This window comes from Amblyomma mixtum, chromosome 3, assembly GCF_055824585.1.
Source record: "Amblyomma mixtum isolate Tamu chromosome 3, ASM5582458v1, whole genome shotgun sequence".
Lineage (NCBI taxonomy): Eukaryota > Metazoa > Arthropoda > Arachnida > Ixodida > Ixodidae > Amblyomma > Amblyomma mixtum.
In genome coordinates this window covers 29,840,175-29,861,402 of record NC_143014.1, presented here as the reverse complement: position 1 = coordinate 29,861,402, position 21,228 = coordinate 29,840,175, and the positions used below count along the sequence as shown (strand labels likewise).

Sequence of the window (21,228 nt, the reverse complement as noted above, 5' to 3'; positions counted from 1 at the left end):
GCAACGGCGCTTTTACGCAGCCTTCGATCTCAACCGAGGACACAGCTACAGCATACTGCAGCAATGTCCTGCGGCCCTCAAGCTATGCATTTTACCGCCGTCACGCCGAAAAATGTGCAGTCCCTGCCGCAGCACAGCATTAAATTAGGTGACACGTTCGCAGCGCTCGTAGCACCAGATTCCGCGCGCTTACTGCAATGGTGCCTCCCGCGAGCGCGGCGTACGGCGCTCTGGTGTGCTAGTACTCCCTAGTTGCCACTAGGCCTAACTTGTTTCGTACTGAAGCCACAGTGGTCTGCTTTGAATTGACCGGACGGAATTGAATTGAACTTTGAATTGCCCAACGCTATACTAAATGGTCTATTTATGGTGCTGCCTTACTGACAACCTCATTGTTTCATATTGAAAGAAATATATACGATCGATTTCAGCAACACCTTAGCAGCGGAGCTGGCATGCCAGCAGGTTGGGTCAGTCGCGCTGCAACGGCAGCAGCTGCTACGTGGCTGCAAACATAAAACTAGCCCGTATCGCAGTTATTCTACCAGCAACTCGGTACAGGTCAGCGATCCTCTAGGAGGATTCCTTTTTTGGCATTCCCGTATCCCAGGGCTTATTATTTACGAGAACAAATAAGTTTAGCACGGTTTTCTGACGCTGGCGCCAGGGTCCGCCGTAGAGGTGTTTCCTTCGTGCTGGCGGCTTGCGGGCGGCGCAGCGATGTATTCGGCTGTGGAGGCAGTGCTGTAACCGGACAGCGCCGTTGGATGACACTCTCGACACAGCACCAACTGTGCTGCAAGATATTTGCAATTGTTGCTTCACTCCGGGTCACCGCGTCACTTCGTTCGTTGCACCGCAACCCAGAATGGTGGCAAGCCTTGCAACAACGGCAAACCGTGATTCGAGATAACAGCAGTTAAGTTTGGTATCCACAGTTAAGCATAACCGCATTTATACTGCCCGTGTGACTGCAGGTCAACCAACAGGCGGCTGCCACTGTAATGCTGACAGGGCAAGATGGTCATCTGCACGTGCCATCTGTCAGACAGATGGCAAGTACGATCATCGTCGGCTAGACTTGGCACACGACAAATTGCAGCGGCAAGTTCGGGGTGTGATCATTACGCGGGGAATAAAAAAAATTGAATTTTGCCAAGAAAATTCAGGGGTGCGATCATTACGCGAGTGCGATCATTATGCGAGTAAATACGGTAGTTTGTTTTACCATGGTAGCAGGGACCAATGCTGTCCTGCTCCAGCTTTTTTTCTGGTGTCGCAGCATCCTATTTCTGTCGCACTAGAACAAAGCTGGAGTAAGACTGCACAAGAGGCAAACCCTGCGAGATATATTCTGAAAGTGTTTTTCGCACTAAATGAAAAATATGAGAATTGCAGATTTTTATGCGGATGGTTCTAAAACAGCACTTTTTGTTGGTAGCGTGGTAATACAAGGAAAATCAAGAAGGAAAAAATAAGCTGCCTCAATGTACGTCAGTTCTTGCTGCAGAATGTTGCATAATAGCTGTAGTTGTAGAAAAAATGTTGAAAACATCAAGAACAGTGTTGTCTACATTGACTTCCCGAGTGTAATTATAGCTTTACGCCAGAAGTGCAGGTTAGCCCTTAATATTAAACATAATACATAATGTAATAATAGCTGAAACACAAGGACAGGTAATTAAGTTCTGCTGGGTGCCTAGCCACGTGGAAATGGGCAGGAACAAGAAAGCTGATCCATGTGCTGCACGAGCTGGTAACACCAAAATGAAAAAAGTAAATATACTGCATAAACATTGTGCACGAAATTTATACAGAGTTACACTGAGAGCAGAATGACAGGCTTCATGGGACAACAAATTGAACAACAAATTGAACCTAGGTAAACCGATCATCGAGAAGCAGTAGACATGTAGTCATCAAGAACGCTTCATCGAAGTAATTGCATGTCTCCTTCATATCGAACATGCACACCTGAAACACAACTTCATTCTCATGAAACAAGTTAAGCCAAAGTGTGAAAGATGTGGAGATGAGCTCACAATAAACCATATCTTACTTTTGTGTACAAAACTCGAGAAGCTAAAGAAAAAATATTTTAGTTTTACAACAAACAGATCTCATTCCGCCTCAGCTTAGTCTTAGGACAAAGTTCACTCGTTGAAACTTCCCGAGTCGTTTGGTTCTGAAAGAAGCAGTACTCCTAAACCAGTTAAAGTATTTTAAAACTATTTTTAGCTCCCTTCCACCGAGCAGTCATATTCAACCTTGTGTTTGGCACATGATGGTCAGTTGCCTATGTGCCATAAAACCCAGCACAACAAAATGCCTTCACTCATCATTTCTCGCTATTATTTGACTGTTGTAGGTACTTCTTTTGGCCGAACTTTGTTGAAATGCTTTATATTTTAGTCTTCAATGTGTGTAACTTAAAAGGGCAGCTGAGGAATCTCTTCGAGTGACCACAAAACGTATGCTTTTTAGAGTAGCCTTGTGCACCGAGCTGCTTTATTTAAAATCTGTCTTTTTTTGCTTTTCAATTTTGCAGAAGCTGAAGGTTCCCAATGGTTTAAGCACCAGCATCGAAGGTCGTGGTTGGTTAATTGCCCCCATCAGCTCAACACGGCCATTCATTTGGTGGCATATTTTTGTAGCTGCACTTGGCGCTCTGCTGGTCTTCATACTCCTGTTCCTCGAAATTGAAATCTGCGAGTGAGTCATCTACCGTTTGCCCTGGATGTCCCATTCCTTTCAGCTTTTTTTGTTTACCGTGCCCATTGAATAACTAAATTTGTACCTGAAGAGAGAAAAGGAGGGGTCATGCATCGTCAACTGCTGTCAGAATCAGAATGTTTTAAAAATACCAAAGGGCTATATTCGACTTTTTCGTAGCTTAGCAGTTACCTTTAGTTTCATCTACACAAGTCAAGCTTCTTGGGAAGCGTTTAAGGGGGGACACTGGTCTTTGAGACCAAAAAACTGATTTTCAAGAAATGACATTTGTGGAATCTACTCCTATTATTTTCCAACTGTACCAATTTTCTCCTTCAAGAAATCATCATTTTGAGCATAATATTAAATTCAGATCATCGTGTGGGCTGAAGGAGCAGACAATTTTATGGCATGGAAATTGTGGACATCTGGCTGTCTTAGTATGTCAATATTTCAACATCTAGGACAGATAGAGATGTCACATTGTTTGTTAAGGGAAGCTGAAGGCATAGTATGTGCAATAAACGAAGCAGATTTGTTCAACTGCACTTCAAAAATTTAAAATTTCGCAGAGTTTATCGGTTCATTACATTCACACCTTGAACACTGATATCCCAAGTGCTGTGAAATTACTAATGAGGGTAAAACGGAAAAGTGGTTTTGATTACTGCACTCCCTACTCACCATACTACGTAGCCATAGATTAAAAATAATTTTTTATTGAGGAGTTTTTTTTGCACAGAAGTACTGATGAATGACTAATTAAAATTAATAATCTTGTGAACCAACCAATTTATGAGAAAGGTAATTTCATTGTTGAAATCAGTATAAAAAACTGAGCAAGGTGGCACAGTTTCATTAGGATTAGACTAAAAATAAGGAAAATAGGTCTAAGACCAGTGTTGCCCCTTAAGGTTAGGAGGACTTGGGCCCTTGTCAACCTTGGGTATGGTGGCCTTGCAGCAAGTTAGAATGATAGCAGTTTCAACGAGAGGTTGTCTGCATTTTAATGTAGTTCAGACTGCCTTCATTTCTTGCAGCATTGTGCTGATACCTTTAGTTGATTTCATTTATAAAGCTAACAGGTTTTGTAGCTTCACTGTATCACAAGAGCAAAGAAATAGCTGAATATCAGCTAGCAACTTAGTATTTCAGCGCTTTAATTGCCACTCTCTTGAACCCAGATTTGTCCATTTGAACGGCATGCTCTTCATAATGTATTTCCGCAGTGACCCAACTGAGCATTCTTATTATACTTGTCATATGGTAAGAGATTTTAAGATGCAGTCTGTGTGACATTCATTAGCTCAGTCTTTTCAGCACAGATGAGGCAAAACAAAAATCCCAAGCACCATTCATTTGCTACAGTCGGAAGACACAGTGCTACAGGAGTAAAGAATTGAAGCTAAAAAAAAAAAAGTGGCCCCTTCATAGGAGGTGCTAACATGTTGTTTGCACAATAATTTTGTAATTTTGGTGAGTGGGGTGAATGCTAACACAAAACCCGAAGCACTCTTTTGGTTCTGCATATGTGTATGCTCGTGACATATGTCATTTTGTTTGGTCAGTCACCAAAGCAATTCGGTTCCCTATTCTAAAACTCTGGTGATGTTTACATAACTGCACTGAACAACAGTTCTTAGAAAATGTAACAGCTGTAGCTAAAAATCTGAGATCATTGTTTAAGTAATCGTTTCAGTTTAATTGGCCAGTCATTTCCAAATCGCACGGCTTGAAGTGGTACGGCTGCCGTCTTTCATGTCCTGTAGCAAATGGCTCAGGTGTGAAATATAGCAGGAAGGTAGGAGTGCACAGAATCGGTAAGAAAGAGCGTGCAATAAATGTTTGCAGGATGTTATATATATGGCTACGTGAGCTTCACATTTTCATCATGCAAATTTTTGCCCCATCGGCATTGGCATCCAGATTTGCATACTGGCCAAAGTTTACACTTGGCAGGAACTCATCCATGTGGTAAAACAGTTTCCAGAGACTGGAAGCAGACTTTTCTTGCTGCTGGTGAAATCTCGCTTAACGTTTGCTAAAATTCGGCTTAGTCCATTGAGAAAGTTGACTTAGACAAGCTGCTAATTGTTCTTATACTTTTTGCACTGGCATGCACACACTTAGCTCTTTACGAGGGGGTACCCAAAAGAAACCGGACTTATTTTTGTTTGAACTTATTTGTTCACATTTTCAGCAAAGACCTTCAATATCCTTTAAAGTACTCTCCACTTACAATGATACGTTTGTCGAATCTTTCATTCCATTTTTCAAAACACTTTTTAAATTCATCTTTTGTGATGCTTGACAGTCCCTCCGTCGTTTTTTTTCTTCACCTCAGCAACATCACCGAAACACTTTCCATTCACCTGTCTTTTCATTATACGAAACAAAGAAAGTAGCACGTGGCAAGGTCGGGTGAGTATGAAGGTTGAGGAACAGAGGTCATGCCATTTTTGGTCCGAATTTGTCGTAGAGACAGGGCTGTGTGAGCAGGGGCATTGCCATGGTGGAAAAACCAGTCACCCGTCTGCCACAAATCAGGCCGCTTCCACCAAACACTGTTGTCCAATCTTTTCAAAACATCCAAACAGAAAGCCTGGTTAACTTCCTGATCCTGCGGAACAAATTCTGAATGGACGACTCCTCTCAAGTCGAAAAAACAAATCAGCATTTTGTTGAGGTTTGGTTTCACGTACCTCACGAGCTTTCTTGAGGCGAGGTGAATTTGAAGTTTTCCATTGGCATGACTGTTGCTTTGATTCAGGATTTAATTCAGGAACACTTGAGTTGTCCCCATAGCATTGTCCTTGAACGTCTTTCTGAATATTTCAAGAGTTTCCGTCCCACTTTTTCCGAGAAAAAATCAGAATTTCACCGGCGCACGCTGTTCACGAAAATCAGCCATTGCAAAAACGACACTCACACAAAACAGTCGTCACTCTAAAACTCTGCCTAAACTTGTCTGACCTCCTTCAGCGACGGCGCTCGGCTTACTGACTCTGAAATGTTCGTTCTATGCGCTCCTAGTGGAAAAACGCGGTACCAGAGAAGCTGTGCCGATTCAAAAAATTAGTCCGGTTTCTTTTGGGTACCCCCTCGTATGTGTTAAAGACCATTTGTGGCATGTAAACACTTTTGATAATAGTAGTTCATTATAGACCGATTCATCAAAGAATGAAACCAAACCAAAACAAAGCCTAGCTTACAGCTTGGAACAGGCATTTATTGGGAGCTGTGTGGCACTCAACCAATTTCATTACATGCTTTTAAATGCACATTTCTTTTCTTGGCTAACAGTGATGAGGGTTTGACATTTTGCGGTGTGATTAGCAATTTATTAATTTTTAGCACAAATGCACGGTCATCCTTTCAAGCTGAAATAATGTAATTTTAGCTCGAAAGAGATTGACACCTGTTGCAATAAATACCAAGAAAGGTTTTCTTCTTCCTGAAGCAATTGCAGACATTGTAAACTCTGCTTTTTCACTATATATGAATTATAAAGGCACTAGACATTGGAAGGAACAAAAGCAGTCATGTTTGGACAGTGGAAGTATATGTTTCAAGATTGCACACAGTTTGCAGTTGTACGCAATGTGTTTTGCACTGACGACCTTCCTGACGCTGATAGTTATCTTCAACACGAGCAATAACTCAGTGTTTTGATTCTTTATATGTGTGTTCGACTCTACTTATGCATGCTTTCTTCTTTTTCTCTGTCCTTTTTTGGAAGTGCTTTGTTAAATTGGGCTCCGCAGTCAGTTTTACTTCTTCAGTGCACATCCTCAAAGGCACTAAACCTGGTGATTGTTCGAGGATCAAAATTTGTTCTTTAGATTGGGAAACTCATAGCATTCAGTTTTATAGTATATTTCGTGTCAAGTGTAAATGTTCTTTGGTGTTGGTGTGGAGCAGTGTGTAATTTCACTTCGAGAATGAGAGCGAGTGATTTTTCCTTCCACAAGCTCTTGCAGAACTATGGCCTGTGACCGTTCCACAAGGTGCAAAACATGTGCATGATAGCAACTGCACATCTGCATCTTCTGTGCTGAGCACCATTTGTGGCTGCTACCCCTGTGTGGGACAAATGTAATACAGTCAAGCCCACTTATAACAATATTCAAGTGCCATGGAAATACCATTGTTATAGCCAATAATTGTTATAACAGGGTTGTGCAAAAAAAAAGAAGAAAAGATGACAAACTTCAGAGCATTTATTGACAGTAAATATCCAGAGTGGTTTGATTGTTCTAATGCCTGTAAAAGCTCGTTAATTCGAACTTCAGGGAACCGGAACAATGTTCACCATTCACCGAAAACCAAAGCACCGCCATCACTGCGCCACCGGGAGTTTCGCGCACCTCCGTGTCACAGGAATCAAACCGGCTTTCCGGAAGTGATTCTTACGGGAAATCCAAGAAGCATGCAGAACTAAGGGTGCAGTGACAGCTGAGAAGAGAAAAACCGCGCTGGCTGCACGCACGCGCATTGCACTGACTGACTGGGGGTACGCATGGCGCGCGTAGCCAATGCAGCAATGCAGCAGCTCTCGTGACGCGATGACGCCTGCCTCTTTTGCTTTCGTGGCGTTGCTGCGCTGGCTTAGTCCATTGGTTGGCCCCACATGCGCACGCTTTTGTGTTGTAAGCACGGTTTTGCTGGTGTGGTTGTAGCATTCCCTTCTTTTTTTTTTTTCTATAACGGTTGACGCTCAATTACCAGATTTAATTGTTATAACCAATAATGTGCCTTGACAGCATTGCTATAAGCAGTTTATTTTACCATAGAACACATAGCAAAGCTGATGGTGCCATGACTGACCATTGTTATATCCGATATATTGTTATAACCAGTATTGTTATAAGTGGGCTTGACTGTATATGAAAATAAAGAATGCCTAGTAGATTGGCAGTGCTGTCCGTGACAGCAAGGGCGAATGGCTACCTTTTCAAACCACATGACCATGAGATCAACCACAACACAAAGACGGGGCAGCAGCTTTATTGCCTTTTCTTGAGCTGCATGGTGATGCACATGTGCAGTTCCAGTGCTGGGGCCTTTAGTGAGTGCTGTTCATAGTGGTGAAGATCCAGAGCAGCAGGGCCTTTCAAGCCCCAAATACACTGTTCTCACTGCAGGCTGATCCTGAGCAAGAAAGAGCGCAAGCTGCAAAAGGGCTCTGGCTTTCACCTTGACCTGCTGCTCATTTGCTACATGGAGCTGGGCTGTGCCTTCATGGGGGCGCCCTGGATGTGTGCAGCCACTGTGCGTTCAGTCTCTCACCTCGCCTCACTCACGGTCATGAGCCGCACCCATGCGCCTGGCGAGTCACCCCATATCATCGGTGTCAAGGAGCAGCGCGTCACCAACCTTCTTGTGTCACTGCTTGTGGGTGGGTGCGCCCTCAGTGCATTTTTTTTTTCTCACAATTATTTTATTCTTGAATGTGAACCTCATAGTTCATTTTGTTGGCCCTAGATGTCGCATGCAGTTGTTGGTAGTGTGGCAGTAGTGATGGAACCTTTCCAATAATACTTCGGTAAATTTTGCTGCCATGTGACAGTAGCAACAGTACATCTACAGTCTAACGAAATGGTGTCTGACATTGAATTAAACAAAGGGGTCTCATTCCTACATGCAGAAAATATTACTGCCATGGACGTCCACCAATGCTTGCAGCATATTTACGGTGATCCTGTAGTGGGTGTAAGTGTAGGTAAGCAATAGGTGGTAGTTATGAGAGGTGACAGCGACATGAGTGTGACATGTTCACAGAGCCACAAGTCACCATGACAGCCATGTGCAGCTGTCTCCTCACAAAAGGAAAGCCATCCCAACCAGCTCATCTACATGAATTGGCAGATTACATTCAAAATCCTTTGCACAGAGGCTAGATATGAGCTGCAGTGTGTCTGAAGCAATGCTGGCAACACTCTGCCCCAGACAGGTCCCTCAAACACTCACACAGGAGCAAGAAGAGCACCATGTGAGAGTTTGCCAGGACATACTGAATCAACTTAAAAGGAGACTGTTTCCTGGATAGCATTATCACCAGCAATGAGACACAGTCAAACCTCAATATAATGAACACAGATATTACGAATTGTTGGCTGTATTGAACTGTGCCTAAATATTCTTAACAAATGCATGCAGTTCTTTGTATATCAAACGCGGTCTGCCATAGAACAGATATATCGAACTGCCGAGCGCTAAGCTTCGCCCATTGGGATTACAGGCAGCAGGCTTTGCCTCACTACACGAGCGACTGGTGATGATGCGGCAAGCGTTCGCGCCATGGTTCATGCTTTATCTCGCACTTTCCAACAGCACGATGGAAGATGTAGCAGCGAGAACAGGTAGTAGCCATGCGGTCGGCACCCGTTAGAGCCTCTCGCACCCGTTGAAAATGCCCTAGAACCAGCAGCATGGTCACTTGCAGCCTCCTAGTAGCCATGCATCCTGGTGATAGCTTTCGTTCTGGCATCCTATTTTTTGCACGACACCGCTGTAGTGTGGGGAAGCTAGCCTAAGTGGCGTTTGGCACTGTTTTTTGCGGCCTCCGCAATCTTTACGAGCGGTTTCGAAACGGTGCTGAAACTTCAGAAGAGATCTCTCTTTATTGCTTTTCATTCACTGACTAAATTTAGCGTCTCCTGCTTGTTTCTGGTGAGATTTTATATTGCAGATTTCAGCTGTATCAAACTATTTTATGATTTTTTACCTGTTCGCTAAAACGAGGTTTAACTAGTGTCTCCACAAGCCCAAGTAAAAAGTGGTCTGGGCAGCAGTTACCTGTGAATTTACTATCACAGAAAGAGTTCAAGATGTAGCCCTCTGTGGTTAAAGCAATGTGTACGGTCTTTTGGAATGTGAAAGTAATGCCTCCTTTTGGGTTTCTTGAAGCCTGGAGAGGCTGTCATCTCTACATTTTCTTAGCAGTAATCGTCACATGCACTGCCACCTCTGTTGGTACACATTTTAGTGGTCCAGCATGGGTGGTTATTGTCCCTCAGTGGTGAAAAAGCACAGCCACTAATGAGGGCCAAGTCTAAAAATGGGCATTGTAACTATTGGCATACTGCTGGACTGAATTCAATTGAATTCATATGTAAACACTGCTACACTTTATCCCCCAACTGTGCAGTGTGACAGCGATGTGCTACCTATTGAAGAACATACAGTTCACAGGACCTTTTACGTGCTTGTTGCTTGCTACAGTTAAAAAGTAAAAAGGAGGAATATTATGTCATGTTCATAAGTAATGTTTGCATTTGATTCTGGCTTGGCAGTATGCTATAAAGAAGTGTTGTTGCTCTGTTTCTATCTGTTGTAGTTTCCAAGGAAATAAACAACAGGCATTACTTTCAAAGCACTTGCATGCATCATTAATGTGGAACATAAACAAAAGTTTTCATTGCATCAACATTAGAAAATCGATAGCTCAGTTGACAGAATCTAGGCCTTGACATAGATCTTAGCCTACATGATGCTGTGCTTACCTCTGCATTAATTGCAACTGATGGCTGTGCCATCGAAACATAGTAACTGCTTTTTCCAGAACCATGTTTTGAGGTTGTCACTGTCAGTTGCAACCGTTCTCTGTGGTATCCAGTGTGATACTACTCTGCATCAGTAATAAGGACATGCTGTTGTCACTTCTTAATTCTCTACCAAATGCTCAGTGCGAGCTGAGTTCAAGTGAATATTCCATATATTGATTTTAGCCTCAGGAGAGGCGCTATGCCACATTTGTTAATGTGCCAGATGAGTGTCTTGTTTGTAGTGTGCGTTTTGGCACGGCCAGCATAAGTGGTTCTCATATGCATAGCAATTTCACTAGTAGTGGTCTCATTCCTAAACCAATCAAAGTACTCAGTGGCTACACAGCATCAAATTTACCATAACAATGTAAGTGCACAACAATGGCTTCTTACATCCTGTCGGCCACCAGAGCTGGAGCCACTTGCTGCACACCGAAAATGATGTGATGCAATGCTGCAACAAATCGGAATACAGCCTTCAATGTTATTCCAGTGGGTTAAATGTGTGAAGCTTAGTTTTCTTCATGTTTGAGAGTACTGTCATGCTATCATCACTCCTTGTAATGCAGTTCTGTTGCCCACAAACCTATTGCTATGACCATTGTATGGCGACCATTGTAGCTTCCTTTTTCTTTTCTCTTCAAGGATTGTCCGTCTTCATGAGCCCTTTGTTGCGAGAAGTTCCTGTAGCGGTGCTGTTTGGAGTGTTCCTCTACATGGGGATCACCTCCATGATTGGGATCCAGCTGTTCGAGCGAATAATTCTTTTCTTCAAGCCAACTAAGCACTTCCCAAGTGTGCCTTATGCACAAAAGGTATAGCATTGCCCCCTCTGCTCACTAGGGTCTGAAGAAGTGCTCTTATTTAGCTTTTCCTTGTTTTTTTTTTCTTTATCAGGTGAAGGCTACGAAGATGCACCTTTACACACTGCTGCAAATAGTCTGCCTCATTGTGCTCTGGGCAGTGAAGTCATCTTCACTAGCCTTGGCTTTCCCTTTTGTGCTGCTGCTTATGATTCCACTTCGGCTTCAGCTGAAGTACATCTTCACAGAGAAGGAGCTACAGTGTGTAAGTTGACACCTTTGTTACCATCTCTTGTCCTTTTCTTTGTTCTTTAACTCATCCACTGTTGTCATGTGTGCCAGTACATCGCAATGTAAAGTAATCTCGAAGCACACGATTCACAACAGAAGCATTAGCAAAACAAGAACATAAGCATGCTTTAGTGTGCTTGTACTGTTGCACTAGCTCGTGGAGGCTTTTTTTTTTTCAGGTGCATTCTGTGCAGAATGCATGGCTACTCACTGACCGGTGTATTTGCCAACCACACAAAGCATAGTTGCCAATTTAGGCGTTGGCAGCAGGAGCCAAGTGGCCGTGCATGATTGTACATAATAACCTTGCCAGAAAGCTTTACTGGCCTAGTCAAGCCAGGGTCATCGGCGCCACAACTTGACCTTCAAGTGGAGGAGTGGTGGAGGTGTGGCAGCCACGTGACATACCTTCTCTCATTCCCTCCTTTATCTGTTCCCTTAAGGCTCGGGGCCGCCGCGGTGGCTGAGTGGTTATGGCGCTCGGCTGCTGGCCTGAAAGACGCGAGTTTGATCCCGGCCGCGGCAGTCAAATTTCAATGGAGACGAAATGCTAGAGGCCCGTGTACTGCCCGATGTCAGCGCACGTTAAAGAATCCCGGTGGTCGAAATTTCCAGAGCCCTTCACTATGGCGTCCCTCGAAGCCTCAGTTGCTTTGGGACGTTAAACCCCAACAAACCAAACCAAACCTTAAGACATGGTTCAGGTGTCCACCGAGATGTGAAACAGATACTGCACCATTTCCTTTCCTCAAAAACCAAACTAAACAAAACAAGTGGGCCGCCGGGGTTAACTGGTGTTGGCGTTGACAACGTTATAGAGTCCGTTGATTTTGACTAAAGGAAATGCGCACAGCTGGCTCCCTGGGTCAGTGGACAGCGAAGGCTCGCTTTCATGTACGTGATGTTGGTGTCCACCTGCAAAAACCTGCTTTCGCTCAATATTCCGTGCTTAGCAATGCTAAACCGCTAGCAATTTTTTCTTTCTATGTGTTTAAAATAAATTCCATAATAGTTTCCGCACCTTACTAGGCGTTTCATGTTATTTCATGAAAGAATTACACTTCAAGATTTGCACTAAGTTCTTGCGTCATTTACCTGAAGAAGTGGGTGAAGTTGCATGTGCTGAAGTCGTTGAGGTCCACTAATTGACGTTGTAGTTCATCCTTTGTCATAGAGTCAAGGTGCCAAAAAAATGTGTTCTCAGTGGTATTTTAATGCTGAGATAGCTGCTGCTTGTGTAATCAGCATTGGGACCAAGGAAAAGATTTCCCCACCATCCTGTTAATTTTGCTGCCAGCTACTATGCCAGCAGACCATATTGTTCTGTGGCACATCCCTCGTAGCCAAGGTGTAGTCAAGCCTGGATATATCGAACCCGGTTATTTTTAATTATTGCCTACATCGAACATGCTGATTATCCCTTTGAAAACCCCGTGTAAAAGTATAGGAAGATTGCGCAGTATATCGAATTTCAATATCACCGGCGCCACTGCAAATGGCACTTCTCCTAGCGGCGCTTTTCAGTCACTTCGCACGCAGAGACGAATCGGCTCCACGGCGTTGGGCACCTACTGTCAGCGCTGTCATTATGAAACTGTGTGACAAGGTGAACGTGGGGTGTGTTTGAGGTTGGCCTTCAGCCTTTTGTACTCATTTTCCACGCCACATTGCTGTCATGCGGTAAAGCCAATGCAACTAAGGCTTAGCGGCGGCCCTCGCTTGTTCTTCGCTGCCGAATTAGTTGTGGAAACCAACTCTACCTTAATTTTAACGAGTGATTATTCCATTTATAGTGTACTAGTAACAGGATTAGCCCTCTTATGGTAGACAGTGGCTAGTTCCAAGGAACCATCTACTGCAGCTCTGATTGTTACGCTGGTTAGATCGCCTAGCGAGCTGTGCATTGCCAGCACACAGGTGGGCAGCGTGTCACTGCAAGAAGCGCATCACTAGCTTGGGTGCAATATTGCTTGTAGGTTACAGATAAGCTTATCTACTGCCATTTTTGATACATCGAATTGCTGATAAACTAATTTGCGGTCCCCTTTGAGTTCATTATATCGGAGTTTGTCTGTACATTGACGATACAAAAACTTAAAGGTGAGCTGAAGAGGAATCTGAACTCATCTTTTTGCAGTGGGAACTCGATCTACACCTTCCCAGCATTCTTAGAAACTTCAACTTATTGCCCTGTGTGGCCGATTTCCCTAATTAAATCGAATTAACGTCTGTCTCCCGCCTTTATTTTTTTAATTCTGCCTCGTACGGTGGGTGGAGTTGACCAACGCGTGGAGTGCCTTTCAGCCAGCTCCGTGGAAGCTTTGCTTTCGCTTTATTTTGTTTTTTAGGTTTTCGTGAATAAATAGTTTCATTCGCAGACAACATAGCCGCAAAATAAGCCGGCATAAATAAAAATACGCACGGACTATTTGCTTCTACGGATTACTACGTATTACTCCGCCGATGGCAGAGCGGCAAGCCGCCACGGGACTGGGTGAAAGGCACTCCACGCGTTGGTCGACTCCGCCCACCGTACAGCGAGAATTAAAAAAAAAATGGCGGGAGCCGAACGTTAATTCGACTGAATTAGGGAAATCGGCCACACAGGGTAATAAATCGAACTTTCTAAGAATGCTCGTAACGTGTAGATTGAGTTCCCACGGCAAAAAGACGAGTTCAGATTCTTCTTCACTGCACCTTTAACCTTTTACAGTTGTCTGCCTGATGAAGCAGTGAGAACCTTAGTTCTTGAACTTTTTATAAAAACGTTACATCTACTGTTATGACTGTGGTTCTCTAAAGTATACACCTAATAGCAAATCATTGTAGTATAGCAGTAGCTGTCCTTGCTTTTTGAGATGGAGAGAGGGACTCAAAATAAAATCTTTTCATTGACATTGTACATCTGTATGCCACGGGTACTCATTGAAAAGTTGCGACTAGAAGAAATCTCAGATTCAGCTACAACTAACTCTATGCACGAACCACTTGCAAATAATGCATCCTTTACAATTTTTCTGCAGTTGGATGGTGAAGATGTGAACCTCCAGTCTGACGAGGAAGACGATCCAGACTTTTACCAGCAAACACTCCTGCCTAGTTAATTCTTGTCCCCCCTCCTCTTCCCCCCTTTTTCTTTGCTCGAGCCTTTTATTGTTTTAGTTGTTCGCATATCATGCGCCATCTTCATAGCCTTGTACATAATCACATGAGGTAGCTGCGGACTAACCCATGTACCATAGCTCAAGGAGCCTATGATCTGATTAGTGTTGCAGGGACTGTCCAATGATAAGACCATTTAAAACTTGTTCAGCATTAATATGCCATACTTATGCAGAGGCTTGTTATTTTGTTCCCCGTTTGCTTGTTCTGTGTAGCCTCTTTGTTGTGCTGAACACTGATATAGTGCTGTGGAGTCTAATCAAAGTGCCATGGTGTCTGTTATTTAGTCTCATTGCCTAGTGGGAATTGCCTCTTGTGCTTTATACATATATACACATATATATTATATATACAAACATGGCATATACATTTCCTCTGGGAGAAATATGCTGGTAGTGATAATTGTTGCAACACATGGCAAGCTTGGTATGTTTGTACACAAGCATATACTGCTGCCCTGCATTGTTATTTTAGTATGTACAATGGTAGCGCTTAACCAGTGCCTGACCATGATCTAGTATTAAGCTCTCTTGCTCATTCAAGAAGCAAACCATATTTGTCCATTTTCTTTCCTCTCTCTTCCTGCATGGCTTATTGCGAGTGAACTTTTCATGCAGCCTTTTTTTTGATGGGATGTGAAAAAAAAAAAATGGAGTGGGATAGCTTTGGCCAGGCTATGAACGGCGCAGCTTATGTCCAATTTGTTGTGCATGAGAATATAATATATATATATGAGCTCTGTGTGAACACTATATGCGACAATGTGATATTGTTTAGAAAGATGTACTTTTGATGTTTCAACCTGTGGAGACTGAAGATGTTGGGATACTGTTGTAGTTTGCTTTGTGTCCCAAGTGACTGCAGAAGTGACCGCTACTCCTTGAAGAAAAGGCTCACGAGTGCACTTATGTCTTTGAAATGTATTCTTTACTAGTATTTTGATACTGTAGAAAATCATTGTAGCATGCAATGCATTTACAGGGTCCCAGAAGTGTGAAGCAGCGTTACTTGTGCAGTGGTGCTACTGTCTACTGAAAGGGCATTTAAATGTCATACTGGTGCTAGAGCAAGTTGGGAAAACTGATGGTGTAAAGTTTTGTTGCGGCTTCATCATGCACTTTTGTCATCTGTGACAGTGCAGGTCCTTAAATGACCTCGTGCATAGGAGCTTTTCCTTCCCTCAGCAGAATGCAGCGCTCTTACTCACATGACTGTTCTGGTGTTATTAGAGAATTGTGGACTTGAAATAAAAACAACAAACCCAAGGGAGACAAGCATAATATGGAGCAGCTCATGTTTGAAAGCATTTATTTCCATTCACGCATCAGATTCATTCAGTGTTATTAAGCAGTAGAAGCAGCATGTAACAATGACATCTCAACTGGGAAAGAGAGGCGACTGCAGTGCACGCCTTTACCACCTATGTTATATAAAACTTGAATATACTGTGAAAAATGAAGCAAAAAAATCCTGCTTTGCAACAGAACTGCCCCTTGTTGGAAACTGCATTGACTGCCATTACTTGTTTTTTTTTTAGATGCAGAGCTCTTCTGCTTTGCATTATGCCTATCTTTCTTCTTGCATTGCTATGCCTGGTGGATGTCCATGATTGTTGGCCCTGCTGTACTTATGCAGTACACAAATTTGCTACATCATGAATGCAATGTTCATATTTAACTATTTTTGCATTGTTTTAATAAATATACTATATTACAAAAATTTTGCCCTTAATCATGACTCATTTCTTATGCATTCTGAGGATTTCCCGTCTTACATACCAAGCATTCAAATCCTAGTACACTATTGGGCAATGCAGGACAAAACTTGAATGTACAAAAATCACTTAAAGCCGCTACCTACAAGCTATAGTCCATAGCACTGCGAAAAGTCACTGAAATCATGCACGACTGCCAGCTACGAAAGTGGACTTGCTTGCAGCACTCGGTCTATGGAATAGTAAGCTAGTGCTACTCTACAGTCATGCACACAAATCAAGAATGAAGCAGCATGATGGGGCATCTGCTGCTTTGTTCTTGAGTTGTATCTGACTATAGCAATGCAGTTGTACCAAATCAACTCGAAAGTGGGGAACAATGTACATTCTAACAATTCAACTTAAATAAAAAAAAGGCATTATTGGTGCAAGAATCCCTCTGTTCCATGTATCCTCTAAACTGATCTTGCCTCCTCTCACACAAGCTTGCAGTGATCCAAAGTGACAATGAAACATTGTGCAGTGCAGTGCAAAAGAAAATTATCTGAATTGGGTATTTGAAACACCCCTGTGCAGGTGCCCACAAAAGCTTTCGGAACACTAAAGTTGCAACAAAGCTTCACTGCTCGACAGGTGCGGCCTGCACCTGAGTGCCCGGCCGTGCCTCTAGGCAGTGGAAAAACTGCTTTTTTCGTGATTTCTGTGTTCCGATAACTTTTGTGGGTGCCTGTACACAGTAAATAACCAAACACATCCTTGAAAGACTGTAAACCACCTTGCATTATTCATTAACGTTCCTATGCAGATGTACTAAAATAATTTGGGCGATAAATCCCATTGGAGAAAGGACATGCATTGTGTGCACGGCAGAAAAGTTCGCAACAATGATGGTCACCTCTCTTAAAAAATGCACATTATTTTCTTTTTATTCTTTCTTTGCTGCAAAACCTCTACAACTCCCAGACCCACTTTTTCTCTAATGACTTGAATGGTTTGCTGCCACAAAAGGGAAGAGATTCGGTGTCTCTCAGCAGAATGACTAACTGCTGTTCCCAAAATAGCGTGACAGGTCAGCCAAGCAAAAGTGGCTAGCCAGTGGGGTTGTAGCATCCGTACAGTTGTCAACAAGACACTCTCATTTGTCTTCCCCTCAGTAAACCAAGCTCCCAGGGGGTACTGCAGCACTGTGAAAGTGTCTTCAACACCAACAGGGCCCTTTAGAGATGCTGTGGTGCCGCCATGGGGGACTTTGCAGATGCTTCTTCACGAAGTCCTGGAAATAAAGCATGCTTGTCAAAATACTATACCACACCATGGGTCTGCTGTGAACATAACTACATTTCAATTCACTTCCTGCAGAAGCCCTCCCTTGCAAAGCATTCCTAAAAATCAGTGCCACTTTCATGTTACTGCTGTTATCATCCTCAACCACTGCATAGGACAGCAGCTCCAGTACTCACCACTCACTTAAAAGTAACTATGCGATATGAAAACCTTTCTCCTAAAATTGCTTTAATTCAGTCAAGTCGGCAAACAAAAGCAACTGATCTAAACACCACAATAAACGAACTGCAGTCGATACCAGAAATAAAAAAAAACAGGCAATCGTGCCTAGTAAACTGTAAACAAATAGAAAAAAAAAATAAGATGGATGACCAAGGCAACAGCTGCATTGTCCTCTTCTGCAGCTCGGGCACTTAAGGTAGGGGAACTGCCACGGCCGGTAACATATTTTCCTTCCTTTTCTTTCATTCTATTTAATTACACCAACATCCCCGCCACTACTGCTGCTAATTACTACCAAGCCAGGCTGCTCAAGTGTATGCCATCGTCATGAATGCACACAGTGGACAGCAAAAACAATTAGAATCTGAGGCATAATTTACAAAGGCAAGAACCTAATTCAGGAATCTGGAAATGTTATTTTCGGGAAGAGAAAACGTTTGGTTGTGGCATTCAGTACCACAAGGTAAGAGCATGAAAACCACTGAAGAAAGAGGTGCTACGATGGCGCAGCCACACTGAGGCGGGACAACGGCCACTTATTGCGGCCAGAAGCGAGTGCCACTGCAAGGGGCAGCACTTGATGGGGGGGCTATCGTCCCCGCCGATCCTGCGCGCTTTCCTATGGAGCAGCAGCACACGCACTGAACATTTGCGACCTCAGTCAGTGTTCAAACACCCCAAACTTTATATATGCCTATTTTTATTTATTTAACAACCTAATTCTGAGCAGCTTTCATACTGCTTACTCTTCAAATACTTCAATTTCCGACCCGAGAAAAATGTCGTCAGCTCAAGCAAACGACGCGTGGCATTCGCCTCTTCGGCGCCTTGAAGCGGTCACTGGAGGTGCATAAAGTTATTTGTTGCTTCGTCTCACCAATTAAAGAGCCCTTTCACGACATCATGCCGCCGCTAGCTATCCCTGACCGAGTGACCGGCAGCTCAGCATACAGACACACAATGATGTGCAGGACGATCTCGTGCATTCCCTTCGAATGCGACTGCAGTCTTTTTTGTGTATTTGGCTACTGCAAGAAATGTATAATTATGCCTTAATATGGGGCAAGATGTTCGTTATGCTTGGCTGCAAAAGTGGCTGGGCGTCGTTACTCCCTTATTACAAATCTACTCCACCTTGGGGGTTTCCCCTAAAACATTGGACCATACAAAGACAATGCTGACCAGATATAGTGCACACAGATATCGCAAAATCATCTGTAAAGTGCCTCTATTGGATGACTAGTACAGACCATCACTAGAAGAAATTTCAAACCATTAAGGGTTGACTTCGTGATTACTCTCAGCTTGAGAGAATTCAAACTTGTCTGGTATGTCCACTGTGCTTCCATTTTGATATCGAAACATTACACCACCTCAGGCAACAGACACAGAATGGCTGTTCAATACAGATCGTATCATCTCTGACCGAGTGCAACCTGTCTGAAGACCAAAAAGAAGCTGCTCCTTTCTGTGCCCAATAATCCCAGTTAAAAACCCACTGCAAAGACTCAAAATTTCATCAGCAATAAAGCGACTAATAAAAACAAATGCAGACTGCTGCCAGGATGGCAATGCTAGTGTGCTAGAAGCCATGGTGCCATTCTTGACCAGTCGTTTCGTTGGTCTGTGTTGAAGACCAGGAGACTGGACCAGTAACAAAGTGTGTGCTGCAGGGCTGGAGAAAAGCTTTTTGCCATCTTATTTAATTTGTTCCGGCACGGACTTCTGCACAAGCCTCTCCGATTTGGCGTGTACCAAGCTCAACACCTCTTTGCAACACAAATGCAATGCTGCCAGCTCCTGCTACAGGACGCCTGCAGTGTCTAGAGACTACTGCGTCACTTAGAGAAAAAGAATAATTTTCTTGGCTAAAATGCTGGCTTTTGCAGCCAATGCTGGCAGAGTAACTTGGTGCTGTTCTCTGTTTTGAGCTCCTCTTTGCACTTTGTACTTCGCCTTTCGTTGCAATGCTGCAAGGCAGTGCACATATCCAATACATAAACATAAAAAATCAGGGCACATGTACGTCTGCTTTCGCCCTGCCACTGCCACTTACAATGAGGACATACGATTCATTCTGACCAAACCATGCAGGCACCCCACCCAAATGTACACTCCAAGTGATTTTTTACTAACTGCATTGCCACACCCATTAGTCCTTCTTGAGACTAACCGCAGGCTGCTACGAACAATCTCTTACAGCGCAACCATTCATCCAAGGAGACCAGCAGCCGAAGAAAAAAATATATATATATTTCCGTACCTGCAGTGGGAATCGAACCACTGTCTTGATGAGTGGAAGCCGGGTGCACAATCTACAACAGACTATCACTACACCACCTTCAGCCTCCCTAATGCGCTGGTTATACAGGGTGTCCAGGCTAACTTTAGCCAAGGATTAAAAAATAAAATATTTGAGGCAAACCAGGGAAACCACTTACATACACCTACCAACCGGCTTGCGCATCACAAGCAATTTTTTGTTTTGCAATTAATTAGCAATTAAGAGAATTTTACTAAATGTGTAAATATTGACTTTAGGCAGCAAATGTGAATAGCAAAGTTGGAGAGCACCTTCAGAAACCCCCATTCCATTTATTTGCGATAAAGAAAGCTCCATGTGTATCTTTTTTTTCCGGGCTCCAAGGAAAGCCCGCGAAATACAAAAAAAAATCACGTGACCAGCGCATTTAGCGCGCCATGACTGTGCTGCTCTCAATCCTGGCTTGAGTGAACGAAATCAGCTGCTCAAATGGTGCGATGACCTCATTGCTCCGGCAGGCCGATATGTCAACGGTGGTTGTGACGCCCGCGCGAGCCAGTCTGCAAGCGTGACTGTGCAACCACCGACGACATTTCTGCCTGCCTTCTTCACAGCCTAATCTCAAGAGAAAGCATAATGCTCTATTCACTTTGTTACTGTTGGTTCTTCTGCTTTGTATTTTTTTGCATTTTTATTGTGAAATATGCCTCTCATGGTTGGTGTTATCTTTGTCCCTTCATGTTATTCGATATTGTGAATTTTGCAAATTGCTGGTACTAATAGTGGCTTTTTATGTTCCACTTGCCGCCTAAAAGTTTATAAAGTTCTTTATATACACATTCCGCCTTCGTGTTGCTGAAAGCGTTTACTTGCCCAATCCTGCAACAGCCTCGGACATGCGGCTAGCAATATGTACTACATAAAATAAAATAAATATATGGAGCATGGAACAGGTAAGTGTAGCCCACTTAGATTTATCGAACTTATTGCTATTATTCGTGCAATGTGTGGCTGTTTTATTGTCGAACGCTTCTGCAGTCTTAAAACAAGTCTTAAAACATAGATGTCACATTTATAGCAATGTTCTTTGCACAAAAAATGCGACTTAGCCGTGTGTGTAGTGACACAAAGTGCTTTGAAGGCAGGCTACGAAAGCATATACTTACAGCAACGATATTATATTATGGACATTATACTATACGCATACCACACAGCTCACCCCTAAACATG

General features: G+C 43.2%; 2 protein-coding genes across 9 annotated transcripts in view; one reads left to right on the top strand and one right to left on the bottom strand.

The window, feature by feature from the left end:
* Ae2 (anion exchange protein Ae2) overlaps positions 1-16,246 on the top strand; it is a 198,781-nt gene extending 182,535 nt beyond the window's left edge. For all 8 annotated transcript variants that reach the window (XM_089578508.1, XM_089578512.1, XM_089578514.1 and 5 more), the window contains 5 exons: positions 2,549-2,712; positions 7,857-8,110; positions 10,905-11,074; positions 11,157-11,327; positions 14,377-16,246. In XM_089578508.1, the coding sequence (XP_089434634.1) occupies positions 2,549-2,712; positions 7,857-8,110; positions 10,905-11,074; positions 11,157-11,327; positions 14,377-14,457 (840 nt within the window). In that variant the 3' untranslated portion in view covers positions 14,458-16,246. The remainder of the gene's footprint in view (positions 1-2,548; positions 2,713-7,856; positions 8,111-10,904; positions 11,075-11,156; positions 11,328-14,376) is intronic.
* Grasp65 (Golgi reassembly-stacking protein 2) overlaps positions 15,807-21,228 on the bottom strand; it is a 28,019-nt gene continuing 22,597 nt past the window's right edge. Inside the window, exon 10 of the mRNA XM_089578515.1 lies at positions 15,807-17,502. Within this exon, the coding sequence (XP_089434641.1) occupies positions 17,447-17,502 (56 nt within the window). The 3' untranslated portion in view covers positions 15,807-17,446. The remainder of the gene's footprint in view (positions 17,503-21,228) is intronic.